Raw genomic sequence first — 23,383 nt, 5'->3', positions numbered from 1 at the left:
AGGATATATTTGATTTGAAAGAGTACAGCAAATATTCACTAAACTGGATTGTATTTCCCCAGTTCTGTTGATGAAACCAGATCATGAAATATTAATTCTATTTCTCATACTACAGTCACTGAAAGACTTAAAAAAGGCAAGTAATTTAAAAAGGACATCACGACAGCTTCCTCACATAAAGTCTAATGCGTATATGGAATGAGCTGGCAGAAATAGTGGCTGAAATGGGCAACATTTATAAGCTATTTAAATAAGTACATGGATAAGAGAGGACTTTAAGGGCTATGAGCAAATGTGGGCAAATAGGCATGGACATGATGGGTCAAAGAGAATGCTTCCATTCCAAATTACTCTAAGGGGTTTGACTTACTGATCATTACAGAATTTCAGTTTTAATCTGGTTCATGGGATGGCAGGTCTGTCACCTGATATGAGATTGTGCAGGCTAGGCCTCTACAGTTTAGATTAAAAAATGCAAGGGGATCTCATTGAAACATACTGTGCTAGATACAAGGAGGATGTTTCTGCTGGATGAGAAGTCTAGGACTGTGGGTTCAGTAAGGGACTGAAATAAAGAGATATTTCTTTACTCAAAGTTGGTGAATCTTTGGAATCTGGAATAACAGCGGATTACAAAAGTTTGGCCATTTGTTGCAATTTAAGTCATGATAAATAGATTTCTGGAATTTAGAGGAAGCAAAGGATATGGGGATACTGCATGAAGCGGAAAGTCAGCCATGATCTTATTGAATGGATTAAGTGGCAAATGGCCTACTCCTGTTTCTCTTTTGTAGGCTCTTATGTACATATCAAAATTTGAAACTGCTTTATAATATGGATGCTGTATCCTTTCTTCTATTCCAGCAATATCTAGATTGGTTAAATTAATACCACAGATCAGTGTTCAAATTCTTAACATAAATCTCCAATCATAGTAATATTTGATGTTGAATGGATCTCTGAATTGCTTGCTTTAACTTATAAGCCGAATTTAGTGCATAGCCTCAACTGGGAATGCCTTGAAAGCAACTTCACCTTCAGTGTTCTGAACCATGATTTGAATACTTATGAACATCACCAGCTGCAGGGAGATTTGCAAAGATTAGCATATTATAGGTCTGCTTGAAGACATCCTGTTTTCTCTGACAGAAAATAAATCTGCACCATTTCAAGTTTTATAACTTATCAATAAAACTACCTTGCTTGAGAATTTCTAACATTACATCTGATTTCCAAACGTAACACTGAGGCAAAGGCAACTAGTTCTGGAAGGTACAAGTCAAAAACTAATTTTGCCCAATTTTCTGGTGTCTTGGGTGACCACCTAAAATCAATATTAGGCAGGCTTCTATTTTCAGACTGCTTGAGAAAATATGCCTTTTCTTCTTCCCGCTCATTTTTTTTTTCCTGGCACGATACAGGAGGTTTTCAGCAAGTGAGCACAGTTAATTCTTTCGAAGTTTGATGTTAGGGACAGTAATTATCCTCCCGGCTCTACAGAACTCCCAAAGGTTCCTGCAAGCAACTTCCTGTATCACCTTCAACTCAGTGTTCACCTGATGTAAGCATTCATTAGTGGCAATGAGAAATCTACTTGGGAAGCAACAGAAGCTAGCAGTTTACCTACTCATTGAAATAATGACAGACTCCCAGTAGAATAGTACAATTGAGCTGCCCTATGAGTATATCAGCATAGAATTTAGTTGTGCGTCCTGTCCCTTTTTATCAGTTGCTTATGTTCTAGAACCATAATATTTTGACCTTCTGCTCCCTGTGGCTTTTGTACTGCCAATTCTCAGGATTAAGACAGAAATTCCTTAGCTTTTAACATCAGCAGCACTCTGCTAACCGTGTTTTCTATTAAATAAAATTCAGAGTAACTATGTAACTGCTCATAGACTACATGACAATTCTTTGGCTGAATTTTTCCCCCACAAAGTAAAGATCACACCATTCAGTTTGTTGAATGCAGTATAACACAGCAAATACAAAACAAAATACAGCCATCTGCCACTTCCTTAGACTCTTATTGCAAAAAGACAACATCTTTGTCTAACAGCAAAACAACAAAATATGGTCTCACTAGAGTCAGACACCAAGTGCGATTCAGTGGGATTTTCTTGCTGGGTAAGAGATCAGTTCACTCAAATAATGTTGTAAAATTAGATATTAGTGATAAAATAGATACAGTACAGAATAAAACTCGGGATGTTCATGTAAGCCTACTGAAAGGATGGAGCATACTGGTGCAGAATATTATGGATTGGCAAGGTCACAACTCTGGTCTTTGTTATTGTTCAGCTTGTGCTCCTGATGTGCACTGACATTCTTTGAACAGGTGGTCACCATGGCAAGCATTTTTCCCATTCAGAGACTGTCCCTAATGTATGCTGACAGCACCTAACAGCAGGTTGCCATCACTAGTTATTGTCATGCTGATCAATGCAGTGAATGCCTATGCACAGCAATGGCAGTTAGCAGCATACAGTTGCCCCGTCACCCCCTTCAGGGCAAGCATCTCCACAATTCTGAACAATTTTCATTGAGCAACATATTTCTTTTGTACAACACATTATTAAATTAAGTTTAAAATTGTATGCTTCAAAAACCATACCATCTGTTCCAGTATGTCATTGTGACTCACAATTAAGAGGCATTTTCTGTAACTTAAGAGCAATTTGATGCAAATGACCAAAGTAATCATGTTTTGATTCTACTCTGTCACCTATATTTTACAGATCTACTTTAGGATGCAAATTTGAATTGGTTAAGTTTCAGTTACTCTTCCAAACTTCCAGTTAAAGATGGCACTGGTGAAACACAGCAACAACTTGCTGTTAGCAAGTAAAACTACTAACTACTTCATTAATCATACTTTTTCTCAAAAACAATCACTGCCATCAATAGCCTGTAACTTCCTTTTCAGAGTTGAACTTCTGATCTGCCTGTACGACCTGATATTTTTGCAGTGGGAACTGTGGTCTGGAAGGTGCAGCACTGTTGTGGCTTGGTGTAAATGGGCTGAATCAAGGAGGTGGGGCCCAGGCCCAGGAATGAGGAATGACCCAAAGTTTGGCCGAATTAGGCACCGGGCCAAAGTGAAAAGATCAGGGTGTAGGGGCCAGAGGAGACGGACAAGTCAGTGTCAGCTTGAAGCTCATGAGGTTTATTTGTCTCTGTGCAGAACTAAGTTCTGTGGCTAGCAAGTAACGGGCTCCTGGATTGGTTGTGACTGGCATCACGGCTGTGGACTCACTTCGTGAACTTCAGTGTTGAATGTTATTTGCTTACTTTTATTGTTTGTACGTTTACTTTTCTCTGCAAATTGGGTGTCTGACAGTTTTTTAAAAAATTGGTACTACTGGCATTCTTTTTTTGTGGCTGCCTATAAGGAGACAAATCTCAAGGTTACATACTTTGATATATAGTTACATAGCTTTAACTTAAGATAGAAACAATGTGAAGTGGAGAATTAAATATTATATGGATATTCAATACAGACTGTCAGTCCCAGGGACTTTATTAACATGTGCTCAGCCATGTAAATAATTGCTGTAACAATTTCAATCATGTTTCTAGCATTGGAAAATCCAAATACAGGCTCAGACCCAGTTCCTGCAAAACACTGCATAATATAACAGTCACAATCTTAGCATTTGATCTAATTCAGGATGAGGCAGCACCTGACATGTCTCAAATGAGTCCTTCGTTTACTTATTGGAATTTATCTATTGTACTTCTACATTAAATAATGATAAATTTGAGGTGCTTTTGTGGTGTAATCTAGTTTAAAGAATTTTTTCCAGAATTTCAGTCACATTAAATTATTGGCAAGATCGCAGCATACACAGCTCTCTGTGGTTCTGAGGCAATGCATGGATGTTGGTTTTGTCTTTTGATTTGCATTTGGGTGCAGATCCCATTGCACTATAGAAGTGGAACAGGTGTGTTGCTAATATCTCTCTCTCAATCACTGTCACCATATGGGATGAGTCATTTACTCATTTTCCAAATGTGGCAAATTGTCCCTCTGAGTATACTCATCACACTGGAGTTCAACAAAAATCATCAATTTTGGATAGCATCACATCTGAAGTTCGATCTTCCATTTACTCTTGATTTTGAGCTGTCACAGAGAACTCCGTTTTTCATTCTTGTTATATATTGAAGTAATTTAGATTACTTAAAAGAGAATTTTATTTTACATTGACTCCATTACTCAAATAATAAAATCTTCAGAGAGCATAAAACTACTCAGTTCATTAGCATTTGCTGGTTTAAGCATTTTCTAAACTGTTCATAGCCAAATAGCAATCAAAGCATAATACATATATAATATATATACGGTAGTACAGTCAGAATAAACTCCCACCTTTCATTCACTTCAGGGCTAGAAATTTCCTTTCATTCAAATGGTTATTAAACATTTTTTCTCTTTCAGATTCAAATAGTCCTGAACTGCTGGGATCCTCTAGAAGTTTGATTTTAATCTTGTCTAGTACCTGCCAGATTCACAAACTACCCTTTACCTATTGTACTTCTACAATAAATCTTCTGCATTTCCAACACAGTAATGATATTCATTCTATGTACAACCTTGTGGACAGTGACATGGAGTGCACTGCCCCAAACAATTATCTGTTAAAAGTGATTTATAAAATTTAATGAAATATAGGCTATGCTTGTTACAAAGATGCATTACCTGTTTGGATTCATCGTATACGGGTGTATCAGCAAAACAGTAGTGATGGAAGAGCCCCATCTTTTGACTGAGGAGACAATGCACCACATGAGAGCGTGCATTCTGCCATTGGATAAGACGAATCAATTCTCGATTTAATGATACTCCCAGATCCACTGACCAATTATAGGTATATAAGATCAACTGGAGGCAAAATGAGAGCATGTCAGCATACATAAACAGATTACGTGATAAACAATAGTTTTAAAATGGACAATAACATAAATGGAAAAGGCTGCAAACCAGTGAAATGACAGCATTACCACCAACACCCAGAGCTTCAGCAATTCGTGAAAAATATTTGTACCTGTAACTTTAACTTATTTTTTCCCTTTATCAAAATTAATGGACTTACTTTACCTTCTCAGTCCCAAAATAAACTTAAATTAAGTAAATATGGACATGATTTTCAAGGAGTATTTTTTTCTTCAGGAAAAATATAGGAAGAAATTGCTGCAGACAAAATAGCCATTTAGGTTAAAGCCAAAATGGAAATCCTGTTTTATATCAACAGTAATGTTTTAAAAATTTTTACTATGTTAATCTCACAGGAGGAGTTAAGGGGCTAGAAATAATTTTTCCTGAATGGTTGTGCATACCTTTTTGTCAATGATGTCAATTATGAGAAATCGCTGCCGGGGAACCACACCCCTTCCACTAATTCCTGAACTTGAGGGGTCACCTGATTTCTCTGCAGTGCTGAACTCCATGGCCTCAAACCTCTGAAATCCTTTGTGAGCTTTATATATTTTTCATGAGGTGAGAAAAAAAGGAATAGTATTCAGACAGCATAAAACTGTAGGAAATCCATTTGCCTTTTTATTTAAAAATGGATTTTCAGCTAAACAGCAAAAAAAAAACAATTCATGTAAAAGTAAGAATGCACATTATATATCATAGCATATGATACATTCAACATTTCATTGCAGAGTGATAAACCATGTATCCATTTTAATTTCCAGTAAGGTTAGTTAACTGTAGCAGCATTTTGAAGCACAAAAGTGAAGGACAAATTTAAATGCATGCCAAGTGATGATTCTATTAAAAATAAAGATCGATATTCCAGTCTACATCCAGGAAGCTTCCAAATGCTACAGTGATGCCTTGGGCTGAGCGATAAACGCCAGTAGTAACAACCATTCCCCCTTTATGCCAGATATTGCTCTAGTTATTGAAGAGATTGCCCTCTTCAACCTCAGACTTTGGTTTTACTAAGGCTTTTGATACCATGACGCTCTAAATTTTAACGCCATCTTGCATTTTACCAATGGAATGCAGTTCATGCCCATGTTCATACAGAGGCTATAACAAGTTGTAACACAGGAGCACAGCAGTTACTGCTGCTACCTTACAGGTTCAGGGAACCAGATTTGATATCAATCTTGGGTGCTGTACTTGCATACATTGCACAACATCTCTGTTGCTTTGGGTAACCCAATTTCCTCCCATGCCCTAAAGATATACTGTAGGTTAGGTAGGTTAGCTAACTGCTGTAAATGATCCCTGCAGAGTAGGTTAAAGTCAAATAATCAAAGGGAATGGGGTTGATATGCATGTGTGAGAGAAAGAGTAAGTTTCAAAGTTAAAGTGAAAAAAGGAGAGAGATAATAGCATTAATAATACTGCTCACTGAGAGCTTGCATATGAAGCCCTGGACAAAATGTCCCCCTATTGTGCTACTTAAATATAAGACCTAAAGCCAAGTTCTATTTACAAGACCAAAACCAAGCATAAGAGGACAGGACTTACAAATTTTGCTTCCTACAGGGTTGACAGTTCCTTCTATTCAGTTATAACTGTAAGTTAGTCTTAATACAGAGCAGATTTAAGCTCTTCAACACACCCTATACATACTGACCACTGAGCACCTAATGCACACTAATCCCATTTACTAGCACTAGCTCTGTTGAATCCCATGTCTTAGTAATTTAAGTGTTCTTCTCAATATTTCTTAAATGTTGTGAAGTCAGGCTGAATTTGTCCAGCACTCTGTCTCTACTGGCACTGGTTAACGTGCAATATGGCAGGATATGGCCCACCATTTGTCAGCACTTTGCTTGGGACATTATTTAGTTTGAGGTTCTCAGGTTGCACATTTGACTCTAAACTTTATTAATGTACAGAAAGATCTTGGATACAAAGTCCATACTCCGTGGAAGGGGCTACATAAAGTTGATGGAATAGTAAAGAAAGCATATAGCACGCTTGCTTTTATTAGTCAGGGCAGAGTCAGGAAGATATGTTGCAGCTTTACAAAACACTGATTAGGCTGCATCGACAGCACTGAATTTAATTGTGGTTGTCTGATTAGAGGAAGGATGTGGAGGCATGGGCAGGGCGCAGATAAAGGCTACCGGGATGCTGCCTGGATTTGAGGACATCTGCCATAAGGTGAGGTTTGATGAACTACAGCAGCGGTCGAGGCTGATGGGAGACCTGATAAAAGTTTATAAAATTATGAGTCGCATGGATAGACAACCAGTATTTTTCCCGCAGATCAGAACGTTGAATTGTAGAGGGCATGCTTTTCAGGTGAGAGGTAGAAAATTTAAAGGTGACATATGGGACAAACCCTTTATTTTTAAACGAAGAAAACAGTGAGTGCCTGGAATGGACTTCCAGATGGTGGTGGAGGCAGATGCTATAATGGCAATTAAGAGGCTCTTAAATATGCAGATGAATATGCAGAGAATGGAGAGGTATAGGCCACGTATTGGCAGAAGGGATTAATTTAATTAGGCATCATTAGCTTAATTAATTTGGCACAACAACGGGCTGAAGAGCCTGTTCCCGTGCTGTAATACTGTTCTATCTTCACCAAACCAAACTGGCAAAACAAAACTGTTTGGGTAGCAGAGGAAGGATTTAGAAAAATATAATCTTCATGTAGTTACATAGATATTCTCATAACATTCTCATAACTTAACACAGCTTGGGATATCCTTGGTGCAAAGACTAAATCGCGCAGAAATTGCACAGTCGTCAAAAGTGGGAAATGTTGGCTCATTTTTCCAGTTTCAGGACACACCAATGCTGGGGACGTAGGTAAATTTGTAGAGATCTTCAATAGACACCTGCCTGCACCTGGTCACATTTGGATGAGTGAGGCTTCTAGAGTTTTCTCTGGGGATTTAGAGGAAGGGGGGTGAGAGGTGACTTGTTAGAGGTGTACAAGATGATAAGAGGTATAGACCAAGTGGACAGCCAGAGACTTTATCCCAGTGTGGAAATAGCTAATATAAGAAGCATAATTTTAAGGTGATCAGAGGACAGTTCTGGGGGGAGTTTCTGTCAGAGGTAATTTGTGTGGTGGCTGCATGGAATGCCCTAAGAGACTCTTAGATAGGCACATGGATGATAGTAAAATGGACAGCTATATGGGAGTGAAGGATTAGATTGATCTCAGGGTAGGTTAAAATGTTGGTACAGCATCATGGACCAAAGGGCCTGTACTATGCTGTAGTGCCCTATCTATTATTATACATCTTGCAATTTCAGATGCATACATAAGACCATGGGACAAAGGAACAGAATTATACTATTTGGCCCATCGAGTTAGATCTGCCATTCAATCATGGCTGATCCTTTTCTCTCCCTCCTCAGACCCACTCCCCAGCCTTCTCACCATATCCTTTGGTACTTGCTAAAGAACACCCATAATTACGGCCTCAGCAAAATAAACAAATTATGATAATGATGAACTTTTGCTGTAAGGTCCTGTAAAAGTGAGGCAGCAATGCCAGGCACCAGAGTGTATCAAAGCAACAGGACTCAATGTTTGGATGGAGACTTGAGAGCAGGGCTGAATTTGTGAAGCCGGGTACAAGCTGAATCGAGGCGCCGGGCCAGATTGAAAAGTCAGGGTTTCAGGGCCTGAGGTGAGCGATGGGCTGGTTCAGATCGCTGCTCAATGACCCACCTCTGCGCTGAACTATGGGATTCTCTTTGCGGACTTCAGTTTTTGTTTGCGGTATAGTTTGCATAATTTGTTTTTTTTTGTCTCTGTACAATTAGGTATTTAATGTTCCTTTTGTAAAATGGGTTCTTTTGGGTTTGTTTTTGTGGCTTCATGTTAGCAGACAAATTTCAAGGTTGTATAATGTATACATACTTTGATAATAAACATACTTAGAACTTGAACTTTCTCAATAGCTGAATATTTTGAAATTCTTTAAAAGACCTAACCCACCACCATCACCATAGAAATGATCTGGTGAGACTTACGTTTGATACTATTTACCAAAGGTCTGCCCTCATCATCATCACAGTCAACTGTAGACAGACAAAATACAAGGAGCAGAGCATTGCATGGCATGAGAGCATGGCATAAAACATTTACTGTCAAACTACACTCAAGCACTCACAAGAACACAAAGGTTTTGAAAACTAAACAAGACTTTATTCGGTAATGGGACATGCGAGCGAGTTGATTTACTGCTCAAGACCTTATCTTCAACAATTTATTATACCTATTGTATGTGAAAACAAATCAAACTGAGTGATTGCTTCAATTAAATAGCTTTCCCATGAATACCAAATGTCAAAATGGTCATGATATATTTATTGTTAAACTTTCTTTTGGGATGAGACTGTGAAACAGGCTGGGATAAGATAATTCCTCAGTCACTGGTACGTAATTTATTAAGCATTATAAAAATTCTAACTCCTCAGCAAGAAAGGCTAACATCATCATTAAATGCAAAAAATCCTCCTCGTATTCTGTAAATTTCAAATTAGATGTATGATAAGATATAGATGGAATTTCTTTCCCAACCCCGCTTGCCTTCCACAGATAATTAATAGCAACTAGGACATGAGAGGACCATCTCTGCAGTAAAATAAAAAACAAGATGCTGTAACACTCAGCATTAAGAATTCATGGTAAAACTACTCTCAAGTACTCAGCACATGAGTACACAGAGGTTTTAAAATGAAGCAAGACTTCACTCAGAGAAGTGAGTTGAGACCATATCTTCCAAAATTTATTACACCTATTGTATGAAGCATCTGTGGAAAGAGAGGCAGCACTAATGTTTTGGCCAATGCTCCTGATCAAAATTATGATCAAAAGTCTTTAGTCTAGAAAGTTAACAGATTCTCTTTCCAGAGATGCTGTCTGACATGCTGAGTATTTCCAGCACTTTGTTTCTATTTGCAGTTGTTAAAAAAATTTCCATTCCCGATGAGCATCTTTGTTCCACAATGAAAGAAACATCTAACTGACTACCCAATCTTCCAATGAAGGAGCCAAGTTATCAGTCCTTTCCTGGGGACTGAAACTTCAGCTTCAATTCTATAAAGGTCATATCTAAAATGCATTTTTCTTTAAAAATTGATAGTGATTTTCTCGAATTCCAATTTTACCTCCATTATCAGCTGTATGATAACTGGTCAAGCTTGCCTGCACTATATCTCCTCAAACTTCCCTTTTTACATTGAAGTAAGTCATTTCAAATATACCTGAGGGATTATGAAAGGGATGTAATGAACATCTTTATCATAAGAAATAACCTAAAATCTGGATGCTCTTAAACTTTGTTTACCATACTGATTAAAGCAAAGATGACACAGGATTACTAATCTGTATAAGACAACAGGTTTTGCAGATGACGCAAGCTATACAATATGATTTCAAATGTATCAATACCTTGTTCAGTACTATACCGCCATTGGTGGAAATTCCGTCCAATCAGAATGAACTGTCTAGCTGCACCAGGACGAGTACTAGAATGTTGACTAAGGGAATATGGCAGGAAAGTGGAACCATGTGGAGAACTATAATGCAAAGAAAGGGGGAAAACATTAAAAGCATTACTTCTGAAGTTAAGAATAAATAAACCTCAGGCTGCAGAGGCCTAAAGTCTTTATTTGAGTTGAGAGTTAAGGGGCAAAAGTTTAGGGGTAACACGAGGGGGAACTTCTTTACGCAGCGAGTGGTAGCTGTGTGGAACGAGTTTCTAGTAGAAGTGGTAGAGGCAGGGTCAATATTGTCATTTAAAAAAAAAATTGGATAGGTATATGGACAGGAAAGGAATGGAGGGTTATGGGCTGAGTGCAGGTAGGTGGGACTAGGTGAGAGTAAGCGTTCGGCATGGACTAGAAGGGCCGAGATGGCCTGTTTCCGTGCTGTAATTGTTATATGGTTTATTGAACAGTGATGATTATGATGTCTATATATTAAGTGATTGGAGTTCTCTGGCCTGTGCCAGCACCAGAGGATGGCTAGAAGTTTTGCCCATGTTGGATTTTAAGAAGGAAGGTGGGAAATTTAATGACGAAAATACCAGAGAGAGCACTCCAGAAGATTCAAGGCACAAGTCAATAACCTCAGCAAGGGTGGGGAAGTGGCAGGGATGACTTTCCTTCAAACAGCTTTCATGCCATACACTTGCTAATTATGTCATGTTATGTCATCCTCCCATTACCGGCAGAGGGAATTACGCAGCCTATTAAGATTATTGTGCACCAGTGTAAACATTCCAGTTTATTTCTGGAAGAACAGAATTCAAAAGTTACACTAAATTTTTAGTAACCATTAGCTGAACCACTTTTAAGAGTACTCTGTACAGTTCCAGCCTCCATATTATAAAAAAGGTTACGGGGTGAGGAAGAGGGTGTAGAGAAGATTTACCCAGATAAACTGTTAATGCAAGGATATACACGGGAAAGGGTGAATACAATGGGTTACTTCTCTCTTTGGAAACTGTTGATTAAATAGAGGTCCTTAAAATACTGAAAGGTTTTGATAGAATAGATACAGAAAGAACTTCTGCCCTGGTAAACGGTTGAAAATGCCAACACATAAATCGAGGTCATTGATATAAGATTATTATCAAAAATTCAATTGGGAGCCCAGAAGCAGTTGTTCCTTTACTTAGCGGCCAGAATATGAAAACATTACTGAAGGGAGTAGTTGAGATGCATCACATCTTAATTTAAGAGAAGCCTGGAAAATTTGATGAGGGAGAGGGATATTGATTAACATGAAGAAGGTTGACAGAAGCTTGAGTGGAGAATAAATGTAGACATGGAGCTAATAACCCATTTCCATGCCTTATATTCTATATAATTCGTTCCCATTCACTCTTGGGAAGCTTATTATACTGCACATACTGCTCTGGGCTGTATGGGCAATGTAACAATTGCTGCCAGAACATCATCATCACTATCCTACTATCTGGCACCACTTTAGCTTATACCTTCTGGCACGTTACCACTTCTAGACCAAGTCCTTTATCCTGTTCCCTGTCTCCAGAGGTAAGAATGTTTCAGCACTCTTTCTACATTGCATTAACTTGAATCTGTACTGATATGAAACAAAAATTCCCAGACATAATACTAATCTGCAGTAAATACCACAAAGAACAATGAAACTTACCTAATTTTCTCAAAGATCTTAACTGTTGTGTCAGTGGCAAGGCTGCTAACCAAATTCATGATCTCGGTGAGAATGGAGCTGAGTAGAAACCGGGAGCCAATATTAACAGAGCATTGCTGCACTGAGGGACATCCTACAAAAGAAAATTAGAGGAGTTACAAAATAGACTAACATCCAAGCATTTCAACAGAATGGCAATTTGTAGCATTGGGAGTTGAGAGTAAATCAAAGATTGTAATTCCCAATATGACAAATTTTGATGAAGTACTATCTGAAACTAGAATATTTTCTCATAATAAATGCCAGAAGTTCAGGACTCTCTGGTGTGCCTAACAGAGGATCAAGGGCACGCAGAGTATGTCATTTTTTTCCCTTTCCTGGAACATTGAGGGGTTTAATGGAACACAAAATTATAAGCATTACTGGAGGGATGAGGATGGGGATAGTGGTGTTCCTTGAAAATGAACCATATTTTGATTTTTTCTAAAATGTGAAGCCACACTATCTGCAAGCATCAATATATTTTGAGATGATTTATTTACTCCCCACCTGACTCCCAACAAAGAAGTTTAGTAAGAGTTACATTTTTTTTGTGAGAGCAGTGATTTCCGAATTCTGGAAGGGTGAATTTCCATTACCTGAATAGCTGTAACCCAGGAATTACGCATACTATTGGAGAATGAATAGGACTATACCAAAATACTAAATGCTATTGTTTTTTGGGGGGGAATTAGCATGTATAACGAATTACTTCAGCCACCAGTCTTCAGATTCAAATATGAACTGTGGATTAAATCTAAAATGCAGCTCTGGAACAATGGTTCCTAAGAACCAGCCTGGTCTTTCGGTTAGTTAGAAGACCAGACCATGCTGATTTAAACTGGTTATTTGGTATCATTTGGATAACTGTAGTGCGGGTGTGCAGAGGGAGGTGTGAGGGTGGTGTGTAGTTCAAACGAAACATGTATGGAATTATCCTTTATCATTAGTGTATAAAATGCTGTGTAGTGTTGCATCAAGCAGACCACTTGCTCCAAAAGTGTGGGCGAGAGCGAGGAAAGAGGGGTCTCCCCCTATCCTCCACTCTCCCTCTCTTTGCCGGTCTCTCTGTTTTTCTCTTTCTCGACTCCAAAAGGCCATCAGCTTATCTGTGAGTGCGTGTATCAAATAAAAAGACTACTTTTCAAGTCTACCAACTGCGTCTCTCCAATGACTTTCTTCACACAACAACACTATTATGTTTGTAAAGGAATCCTCAACTGTCATTATCAATATTGAATGGTTAAAATTACAGGTGAGAATAGATTTTGATTTTTAAAACACTTCTACCCATAACTGTCAAGTTAAAATGAAAACAGTGAATCATTCTTCAACTACTTGTAACAGTATAAGGTTTGTGTTACCATCCAGCCATGTATTTCAGTGTTGATTTGAACTGCAGTTAGTTATGTTGTCATTAATGCAGCAGTTCTGAAGTTGACGCCACTTCTCTTATTTAAACTGTGAGAATCAAACGCTCTTCAGGTAATTCTAGTGAGCTAGCAGATATTATTGGATTTTATTGAAGTTAATATTGGAGAATTTTCAAGGATCCTTCTCTCAGCAATGCAGCACTTCCAGCTTTCATTACCAGTGCCCAACTTAGATTGTGACATTGTAGAAAATGCAGACCCTACATATTCAAGCTTCCACTGCAATGAGCTAGATTGTCCAAGCTGCTGAACCAGAGTTTAGGATGATCTCTGGCAATCCTGATTTTTGAGGCTCTCAGGCTCTCCACCAACCGCTTTGCTCCCACTATAATTCTAGCCTCCTGTTCTGACTTTTGAAGTTATTGGAAGAGAAATTAAATATTCTCTTTTCATCAGTTTTGACTATCTAGCCTGTAAGTCAGCCACATTTGAAGTTAGTCCAGACATTTCGGTAGGGTCTCATATATAAGCCATGTCCTCCTCCTGTTACATGCAGTAAGAGGTATTAAACAGAGCTTGCACTTCAGGCTTTGCCTATTTACTTTGTCATTTAAAAAGCTCCAGTTTATGGGTTGCTCACTGTCAAATCTCCAAGTTAATAGAAAATGCACAAGATTTCAGTATGGAACAAATCTGTGTAGCTAGTCATCATGGCAACTCTCTCCCTATAATCAGCAGTCAACTCAGTCTGGGAATAACCACTAAATACTATAACAATGAGGAAGGCCAATGTACAAAACAGGGATAAAAGTTATCTACTGTCTGTCCCTAAGTTAAGAACACTCATATAAGCTCCCATAATGTTAAATTCTAAAGTCCAATATATGTGTCTATGTTCATTCCTATGAATAGCATAACTAGACTACTTTCAGAAATTGTTCTTTCTTAATCAGGTTTATTTGTTTTTGATGTCATTCATTACATACTGTGGAGTTATGGTCACCATATCAAATGATTTTTGTTTATTTTCTGACTAAAGGACATAATCAACTTTTGGACATCTGTAAAAACAGAACTTGCTCATCGCCCGAGAATGGCCTGTATTAGCAGCCAATAAAAGTTTATTCCTTTGACATTTAGTTTGTAATTTTATTTAATTCCTGTAAGCTTCAAAATGCTTCTTTCACATTAAAAAAAGACACAGGTTATTTCATCCTGATTTAACTGTAAAACAATATTTTTGTTGTTGGCAAAAAAAGAGAAACTTCAAGCCATGTCTTTAATCTTGCATGTCAGAATCCAAGGTTTATTTTACACCCAAGTCTCGTCCAGGCTAACGTGGGATAATCAGCTCTGAAGAAAGACTAATCGGACTACTCCAGCAGTAAACATCACTAGGTTTATTATGGCTTATTGCACCTGCAGGTTTGCACAGCTGGACTTAAAAAGAACGGTGTTTTAATTGAAGTACTTTCAATATAAATACGACAGGAGATGAATGAATCCTAGCCAATTCAGAGCCACAATTTCAACAACATGTTCTGTTTGTGGACAAAAAGATTGATGAGGGCAATTAAGCTGCACATCAAAGACTCAGCAAACATTTCCATTCATTAAAATGTCTAAATGTACTGTGGACTGAGTAACACTACAGATCGAGAAATACCATTAATTTTAATTTCCAACACTTCTACAGAGGTCCATGCTTCTTATCACAATAATAAATAAATTAAAGTGGCATTCTATCCATGAAGTACTCGCAGTTGAACCTTAATCTTTAAAAGAACTTGCACTTAGGTGGTGCCTGTTTTACATCTCCAGAATAACCGGACTAGTTTCAAAACAAAAGAATCATTTTTGACCTGCAGTCATTGTTAAAACATAGGAAACCTGACAACCATTTCAAGCTCTTCAAACTCTCATGACTGGCCAAATATTGACTGAGAGATAAATGAGTAGAAAGAAACAAGAACCTGACCTAAAAGGACACATGGGACTCAGTTTAGCATTTCATTCAAACACCACCACCATGAACAATGCAATGCTCCTCAGGTACTATGTGAAAAATACCTCCTGAGATTATGAGTTTAGATTCTGGCTTGAATTCACACCCTTCTGAGCCACAGTTAGCACACAAGAGTTGCTGGACTTTGTTTCTAAAGGCTAAAATACACAAAGTTCTGTACAGGCAAAATTTATTGAGTACTTCATCAATGGAAAACATTAAACATTGAGCTTTTCACAGCAACACACATGAAATGCTGGAGAAGATCAGCAGGTCAGGCAGCACCTTCGGAAAAGAGTAAGCAATCGATGTTTCATGCTGAGACCCTTCTTCTGGGTTGAGAAGGAAGGGGAAAGATGCCACAGGCTTTTCACGGCCATGTACATCACTTGTTGATGATCATACCCAAATATGTACTTACCCATCCTAGTCATGAATGCCATCCATTGCTGACAGGTGACATGGAAAAGCTGATGCAGAGAACCCAGGTCTCCCTCTTCCAGCTGACTGGTCCGTTTCCTATGGAGAGTTAACACTCAACTGGAACAATATATTGATTGGTTAGAAAGCAACCGGAGCATTAAATAGCGAGTGGTTTCTGATCTGTTTGCAAAGAGCAAGTCAGAAACAGGTACATTATTTTCAATATAAATGTTGGACTATTTAATATTCTTCTTTACCAAGGGAATAAAGATGCAAACTCAATAAATTCTAATCAGTTTCGTGACAGAGCATGGTTTAAATAGCATGGGAACGACAGCAAAAGTCACTGAGAATGATGTACAGCACTGTACTCAACAAGCTTGGACATAGTTATAAGGAGAAACTTCCAATGCAAAACAGGCATTAATTAGTAATCATGTTCCTCAACAGAAAAATAGTGCTGATTATAGACTATCACACTGATTGAAGTTAGGCACATCATGACCTAACACATCCAAGGTTTGAACACAGCAGTGAAAAGGGGTAGCAGCTTCAAGTTCCTGGGCATCAATATCTTGGAGGATCTATCCTGGGACCAACAAATTGATGCAATAAAGAAGAAGGCATGCTAGTGGCTCTATTTTGTTAGCGGTCTGAGGAGATTTGTTATGTCAAATTTTCATAGATGTTCAGTGGAAAGCATTCTGACCAGTTGCATCACAGCCTGATATTTAGGCTCCAGTGCAAAGGATCACAACAGGCAGCAAAGAGTTGTGAACTCAGCCAACACCATCACGGCCACAACCCTTCACACCTTCAAGAGGCAGTGGCATCCATCACTAAGGACCACCAGGGACATGCCCACTTCTGTTACTACCACTGGGCAGGAGACCAAAGACACAGACTCAATAACTTAGGAGCAGTGCCCTTCACCATCAGATTTCTGAACTGTCAATGAACCCAAGAACACTACAATATTCTTTTGCTTTTGCACTAATATGGAATTAACAGTAATTTCTATGACTGCATTGCATCTCTGCTACAAAATAATTTCATGACATATGTTGTGATAATAAACCCGATTCAGAAAATCATCCCCAAACATTTGCTCAAATAGTTTGTTGGATTAAAAGAAGGATTGAACTGTCAGAAATAATTTGATCCCCAAGTAGAATTTGAATCCCATTTGTTCAATGTAGAAATCTGTCTAAGACAAACAAAAATCTTATCAATGGTATGAATTGTACCTTCTTGAGACTGCTTGCCTCTGTGTTTGTTCTAATTCCACTGTTGACATTCGCTCATGACTGGAGGGCTGCTTCAAATGTTCTGTTTTGTGCCTCCTGCGAGTGTAACTGTCATTGGTCCTTTCCTGAACTATGTCGTCAGTGGTCTTTGGAGTGCTGGTGTCTGAGAAATCAGTCTTGCTCTGAAACATACACACTCCCAGTTATTTTTCATCCTAAGGAAAAACTAGGCCTGGCTGTAAAACAGTGCATTCAACTGTTCCTACTGCAATTATAACACTGCACTCACCAGCATATCCCAAAAACTGCGCCGGCCTGTCTTGCCAGTGGGAGTAGTAGATTCTGCGTTACATGCGCTGGACGTTTGGATAGGAGCAATTTGAACAGACACAGGACTATTTTTACTTCCAGCTGCACTGAGACAGAGGCTGGTTGTTTCCTTAATCTCTGACGCAGACTTGCTGAGTTGACCTAATCAGGTGCAAAAATGAAGGAAAGAAATAATAAGTAATGCTTGTTTAAAAAATATACAAAGCACTTGGAAGCCTGTGCCCTATAAAAGATTCTGGGGTGGTCTTTTTGCCAATTCTTCTTAAACCCATCACCCCTACTGGGGCATAAGCCACTAACAGCAGTTCGCCAGAGTACTCTGTCCTGGACCAATCTATTTCCATGTGCCACCCATCTTAAAAGCTCCTTCCTCTTGAAAGGATGAGGTCTTTCAAGCTTCTGTTGGCTTTTCTGGGGCTTGGGATTTTACAGGATGGTTACTAGCCCCATGCCCAACTCCCTTCCTTGTGCAGTGGGCTTTGGCCCATCCATGGCAGAGTTACTTGTGCAAATAACCATCAGTGATTCTTGAACACTTGAAACCCCAGGTCCCTATAGCGAGAGAGTGGTGAATCTGTGGAACTCATTGCCACAGATGGCTGTGGAGGCTATGTCATTGGGTATATTTAAAGCAGAGGTTGATGGGCGTCTAAGGTTATGGAGCAAAAGCAGGATAATGGGCTTGAGAGAGATAATATGTATCCTTCTCAACCCTACTCATGATTGAATGGCAGAGCAGACTCGATGGGCCAAATGCTTAACTCTGCTCCTATGTCTTATGGTATATAACAGATTTTGAAGCATTCTTTGTGGTAATTAACTGTCAGTACTTCTTGAACTACTGGTAAAACAAAAATGGATAATAGAAATAAAATATAAGGAGGCACGACCAAAATTTAATTGTGGAGTGTTTTAAAAAGAAAAGATATGGAAGGCTTTAGGTAAGGGTATTATAAATTGCATTAGATCAGGACACTGGAGTAATGGTAGGATAAAAATCAGATGATTCTGGGGAATTACGAGGCCTCTGAAAATTATGGAGGGTGGGTGGGAAAGCCAAGAAGGGATAGAAATGCAAGGATGAGAATTTAAAACTGGGTGGCTTTAGAGGGCAACAGAGTACCACAGACAGAAGTGATGGATGAGATGGACATAATGTAGGAGAGGACGTGGAAAGCAGAATGCTAAATAAAGAGTTCAGCTTATCGAAGCTTAAACACATCTTTATAAACAGCATGGTTATCATATCAAAAAGCATTCTCACAGATTTGCAAAAATGACCCAAATTACATGGTTATTATTTATAACATATTTTCACGGCTGTATTATATTCATTTGAATTTTAACAACGTACCATTTCTGATCTCTCTCTCTGGTGTCACCATGACTGGATAGTAGGACTCCACACACAGAGGGCACTGAAGCATTCGAAACTCCATAACGACATCACAAAGAGCGTGACGAAGGCCATTCTGAAGCTTTTCTGTGAGCTGTAGTAGACTAATATTCCCCTGTTCCCAGATGTCAAAACGTACAAGAGTGCTTGGGTCTAAGAAAATTAAACAGCAATTAGATACAGTTGTGCATTCAAATTATGGTCAGCTAGTTGCAGCTATATTCTGTAATGTGCACGCGGGCATTCATTTCTAGGGTTTCACTTACACCTAGGGTTTGTTGGCTACATCTGGAAAGGGTTGCGAAATCATCTTTCTGCTCATGACACAAAACTGCAAAGTACTATCTGTCCTCATGAGTTGCACTCTCCTATTGAGCTTCTTAGATAGTCAACAAAGCGAAGCATGCTTGTATCAAAGTCACCTGAGCAGAACTTGGGAACTTATGGTTTTACATGAGTGTCCTGAACTTTCTTGGAATTATACCAGTGAAAGTTAACAAATACTGAGCAGAATCATCAGCTTTTACTCAAAAGATCTGGGTTAATAAAGATTAAAAATAATTAACGGAACAAGCTGCCTAACCAATCGACTGTACCTCATCTTTTAGAACACATGACTTTCCAAAGACATTGGAAAACATTGCAACTTTGTTCATTTCATCTTCCACTGTCACTTAAAGGGACATATGAATTGCCATTATTGTTATGGCATCAAAATACCTAACCAACTGGTCAGAATGTAGGAAAATGGGATTAGTGTACTTACAAGCCATGCAACTCTATGACTATATGATAGCTTTGTAGGAACACATTCACCACATCATATTTTAAGATGAAGGCCTAACAACATCTTTAAGGTTAAAAAGGATGGATAATAAACACAGTTGTATCCATTCCATGGAGGCCCTGATTAGAACTTTTTTCAATACACATTTCCAGTTCCCAGTTACCATGAAATTATGATATGTCTAAAAGAAATAAAATGCTGTACAAAATTATGTTTTTACATGAACTGTACAGTCTCATTCTTCCATTCAGCAAAATGAAATCCTTTTTAGCTACATCCAATGCATCAATTCAAAAAAATAAACAACCTGGGATAACATTAATGGTCCTGAGAATATTCTGAATCAAATATATTTCAAATGTTTGAAAATATACCTGACGTATTCCCTTCAGAGCTGCTCTCATATCTCAGGACCTCTGTCAACTTATTGAAGTCTGCTTCCTGAAAGACATCCATGCCAAAGAATAGTTTCGATGGGTCTGCTAGCTCCGGTTGCTGTGTCGTCAACACAGAATTTCCTTGTTGATCCACAATGGACAAGGCAATGCAGGCAATGCCTGGGATGAACACAGACAAAATAAAACGATTGCAAACACTTTAGGAATCAGCATGAGATTAACTTGAAAAAAAAAGTGCAACATCTGAAATTATGTTCTGGTTCACCAGACACTAATCCAAAGCATCTCTTTACGATGACACTGTCACCATGTTATTGGTATTTTGTTTTGTGTATATAACTTGGTTAACTGTTGGAATACATAGTGCAGCACTAGCTCAAATTAAGATTTCTGAAGGCTAAGCTCCAGGAGAAACAAGCACCAAAGGCAACAATATATTGATTGCAATGGGAGAATGATCTGTAAAGGGGTGAAAATAAAAAGCTGTTAAATAGAACACAGGAACTTCCTTTGAACCACATTAATCTCAAAGGTATTACACGCTAATTTCAGATCCATCCCTTAAAATTGGGAGTGAAATTGGTTGCGTTTAGGAATTATAAAAAAAATTTAATTTCCTCTTGATTCTAAATCAGCCATCCTGTGGTGCTGGTAGTTACGGTTAAAACAAGATTTTTGGAAACTTATTTCAGTGGCTGCCAAAATTCCGTTAACTTCTTTCCTGCAAATATCCTAATTGTTTAAAATGTACAATAACTGGGGAGCATACACGCACACAGTTTCCAACAAAATATAAGCTACAGTACAAATTCTAGACTTCAACAGAGCATTGAGGAACAGAGGGACAGCGTACAAATCCAAATATCCTTGAAGGTAGCATCACAGGTAGATAACGTGGTTAAAAAGACAAAATGAAATGTTGGCCTTTGCCATTTGAGCACTGCGTACAAAAAAAAAGGGAGGTTATGCTCCATCTCTAAAAATCATTCCTCAGACCTCAGGTGAAGTACTGAATGCAGTTCTGGTCAGTATATAATTGGAAAGATGTCATAGCACTGGAGAGGACGCAGAGAAAATTTACTGGGATGTTGCCTGGGATGGTGATGATTTCAGTTATGAGGAGATACTAGAGAGGTTAGGTCTATTTTACCTGGAGTGGAGGAGGTTAAGAGGGATGCATTCGAGTATATAAAATAATGAGTATATTACAATAAACTTTTCACTATATTAGGGGGAGGTAAAACAAGGGGACATAGATTTGGGGTGTGGAGGAGGAGGTTCCACGAGAATCAGAGGGAAATATTTTTGTTTAAATGTAAAATCGTGAGCACTTGGAGTACATTGCCTGGGAAAGTGGTGGAAACTCAGTAAATGTAATACAGCAGGTCAAGGCGGCACCACTACCATCTTCTCTTGGGAAGCTTGAGATGCTGGCTTTACTAGTCAAATTCACATTTTCTGAATGTGGTATCTTACACTATTAAATTCCTAACTACATTAGCACACAAGCCAGAACTGAGATGTCTCATAAATCTCATTTGTGCCATGAAAACTAGAGTGTTAATTTAAACAATTACATAATTTATTTACAATGCTGTGGCGACCCACTTCCTAGCGCACTCGAACCGGCTCACAAATAGCCAGCGTGCAGGCACAAAGGCCAGGTCTGCAACAAAGGGAAAAAAGCCTGCGGGGGTTTGTGAGTACGTGTCCCTTAGAGCATCCGCGCCCGGGGAGGCCGGGATGAGGGAGGCTTTAAAGCAAGGCTGTGAAGTTCGAATAAAATCATCTTTAATTGCAGTTTACCGACTCCGTGTCGTTATTTTAGCGCTGCGTGTAGCACACCGCTACAATTGGTGACCCCGACGGTCCAAACGATTTTTGGACCGGAGATGACCGACGCCGCATCTGTTCATGCGGTTTCGTTGAAACTGCCAAGCTTCTGGACGCTGCGACCTCACTTATGGTTCCAGCAAGCAGAAGTCCAATTCCACGTTCGGCAGATAACCTCAGAGGACACACGTTACTACTACGTGGTGAGCTCCCTCGACCAGGACGCAGCGGCCCAGGTTGCGGAGTTCGTACAGTCTCCCCCGGCGGACGGCATGTACACGGAATTCAAAGCCCTGCTCCTAAGGACTTTCGGACTCTCACGGCGCGAGCGGGTTGCCCGCTTACTGCACCTGGATGGCTTGGGAGACAGACCTCCGTCGGCTTTAATGAATGAGATGTTGTCTTTGGCCGGCGGACACACACCCTGCCTCATGTTTGAGCAGGCATTCCTGGAGCAGCTGCCCGAGGACATACGCCTGCTGCTGTCCGACGCGGATTTCAGCGACCCCCGGAAGGTGGCAACCCGGGTGGACTTGCTGTGGAACGCCAAGAAGGTGAGTGGGGCGTCCATCGCACAGATCAACAGGCCACACTCCCAGCAGCAAACCAGTCCAGGCCTGGCCGCAGAGCCCGCTAACCCCAGAGGCAGGGGTGGGGAGCCCAACGAACACTGGTGTTTCTACCACCAGCGGTGGGGCGCAGAAGCCCGCCGTTGTCGCCCGCCCTGCCAGTTCCCGGGAAACGCCAGGGCCAGCCGCCGCTGATGGCTACGGCGGCTGGCCATCGGGATAGCCTCCTGTATGTGTGGGACAAGCGGTCGGGACGCCGTTTTTGGGTCGACACCAGTGCCGAGATCAGCGTCTTACCTCCGACGAGTTACGACACCCGCAACAGGGCACCGGGTTTCCCCCTGAGGGCCGTGAACGGCAGCACGGTAAGGACCTACGGCACCCAACGGTGCAGCTACAGTTCGGCTCCAGCCGGTTCACGTGGGACTTCACACTGGCCACCGCAGCCCAACTGCTTCTGGGCGCGGATTTTTTGCGGGCTCACAGCCTGCTGGTCGACCTGCCGAGGCAGAGACTGGTCCACGCCGAGACCTTTCAGACGTTCTCCCTGGGAGAAGCCCAGTTGCCAACCCCACACCTAGACTCCATCATGCTGTCCGACAACGACTTCACCAGAGTCCTGGCGGATTTCCCATCGGTTCTGGCACCGCAGTTCACGGCAGCCATGCCCTGACACGGTGTACAGCACCACATCCCGACCCAGGGACCACCCCTCCACGCCCGTGCTCGGCGGCTTCCCCCGGACAAGCTCCGACTGGCGAAGGAGGAGTTCAAGAGGATGGAGGAATTGGGGATCATCCGGCAGTCCGACAGCCCATGGGCCTCCCCCCTGCACATGGTGCCCAAAGCGACAGGGGGCTGGAG

The 23,383-nt window shown here is 40.0% G+C and overlaps 1 protein-coding gene across 6 annotated transcripts in view; it reads right to left on the bottom strand.

The window, feature by feature from the left end:
- The window catches only part of szt2 (SZT2 subunit of KICSTOR complex), a 242,331-nt gene that overhangs the window by 62,802 nt on the left and 156,146 nt on the right, over positions 1-23,383 (bottom strand). For 5 of the 6 annotated variants that reach the window (XM_073062784.1, XM_073062788.1, XM_073062787.1 and 2 more), the window contains 10 exons: positions 20,094-20,276; positions 18,891-19,085; positions 17,496-17,677; positions 17,207-17,388; positions 15,958-16,055; positions 12,120-12,252; positions 10,389-10,516; positions 8,966-9,013; positions 5,341-5,480; positions 4,703-4,885 (listed from right to left, as the gene is read on the bottom strand). In XM_073062784.1, the coding sequence (XP_072918885.1) occupies positions 4,703-4,885; positions 5,341-5,480; positions 8,966-9,013; positions 10,389-10,516; positions 12,120-12,252; positions 15,958-16,055; positions 17,207-17,388; positions 17,496-17,677; positions 18,891-19,085; positions 20,094-20,276 (1,472 nt within the window). The remainder of the gene's footprint in view (positions 1-4,702; positions 4,886-5,340; positions 5,481-8,965; positions 9,014-10,388; positions 10,517-12,119; positions 12,253-15,957; positions 16,056-17,206; positions 17,389-17,495; positions 17,678-18,890; positions 19,086-20,093; positions 20,277-23,383) is intronic. The other variant, XM_073062786.1, reaches the window with a different exon arrangement.

Source organism: Hemitrygon akajei, chromosome 12, assembly GCF_048418815.1.
Source record: "Hemitrygon akajei chromosome 12, sHemAka1.3, whole genome shotgun sequence".
NCBI lineage: Eukaryota > Metazoa > Chordata > Chondrichthyes > Myliobatiformes > Dasyatidae > Hemitrygon > Hemitrygon akajei.
This window is presented reverse-complemented; position numbering and strand designations above follow the sequence as displayed.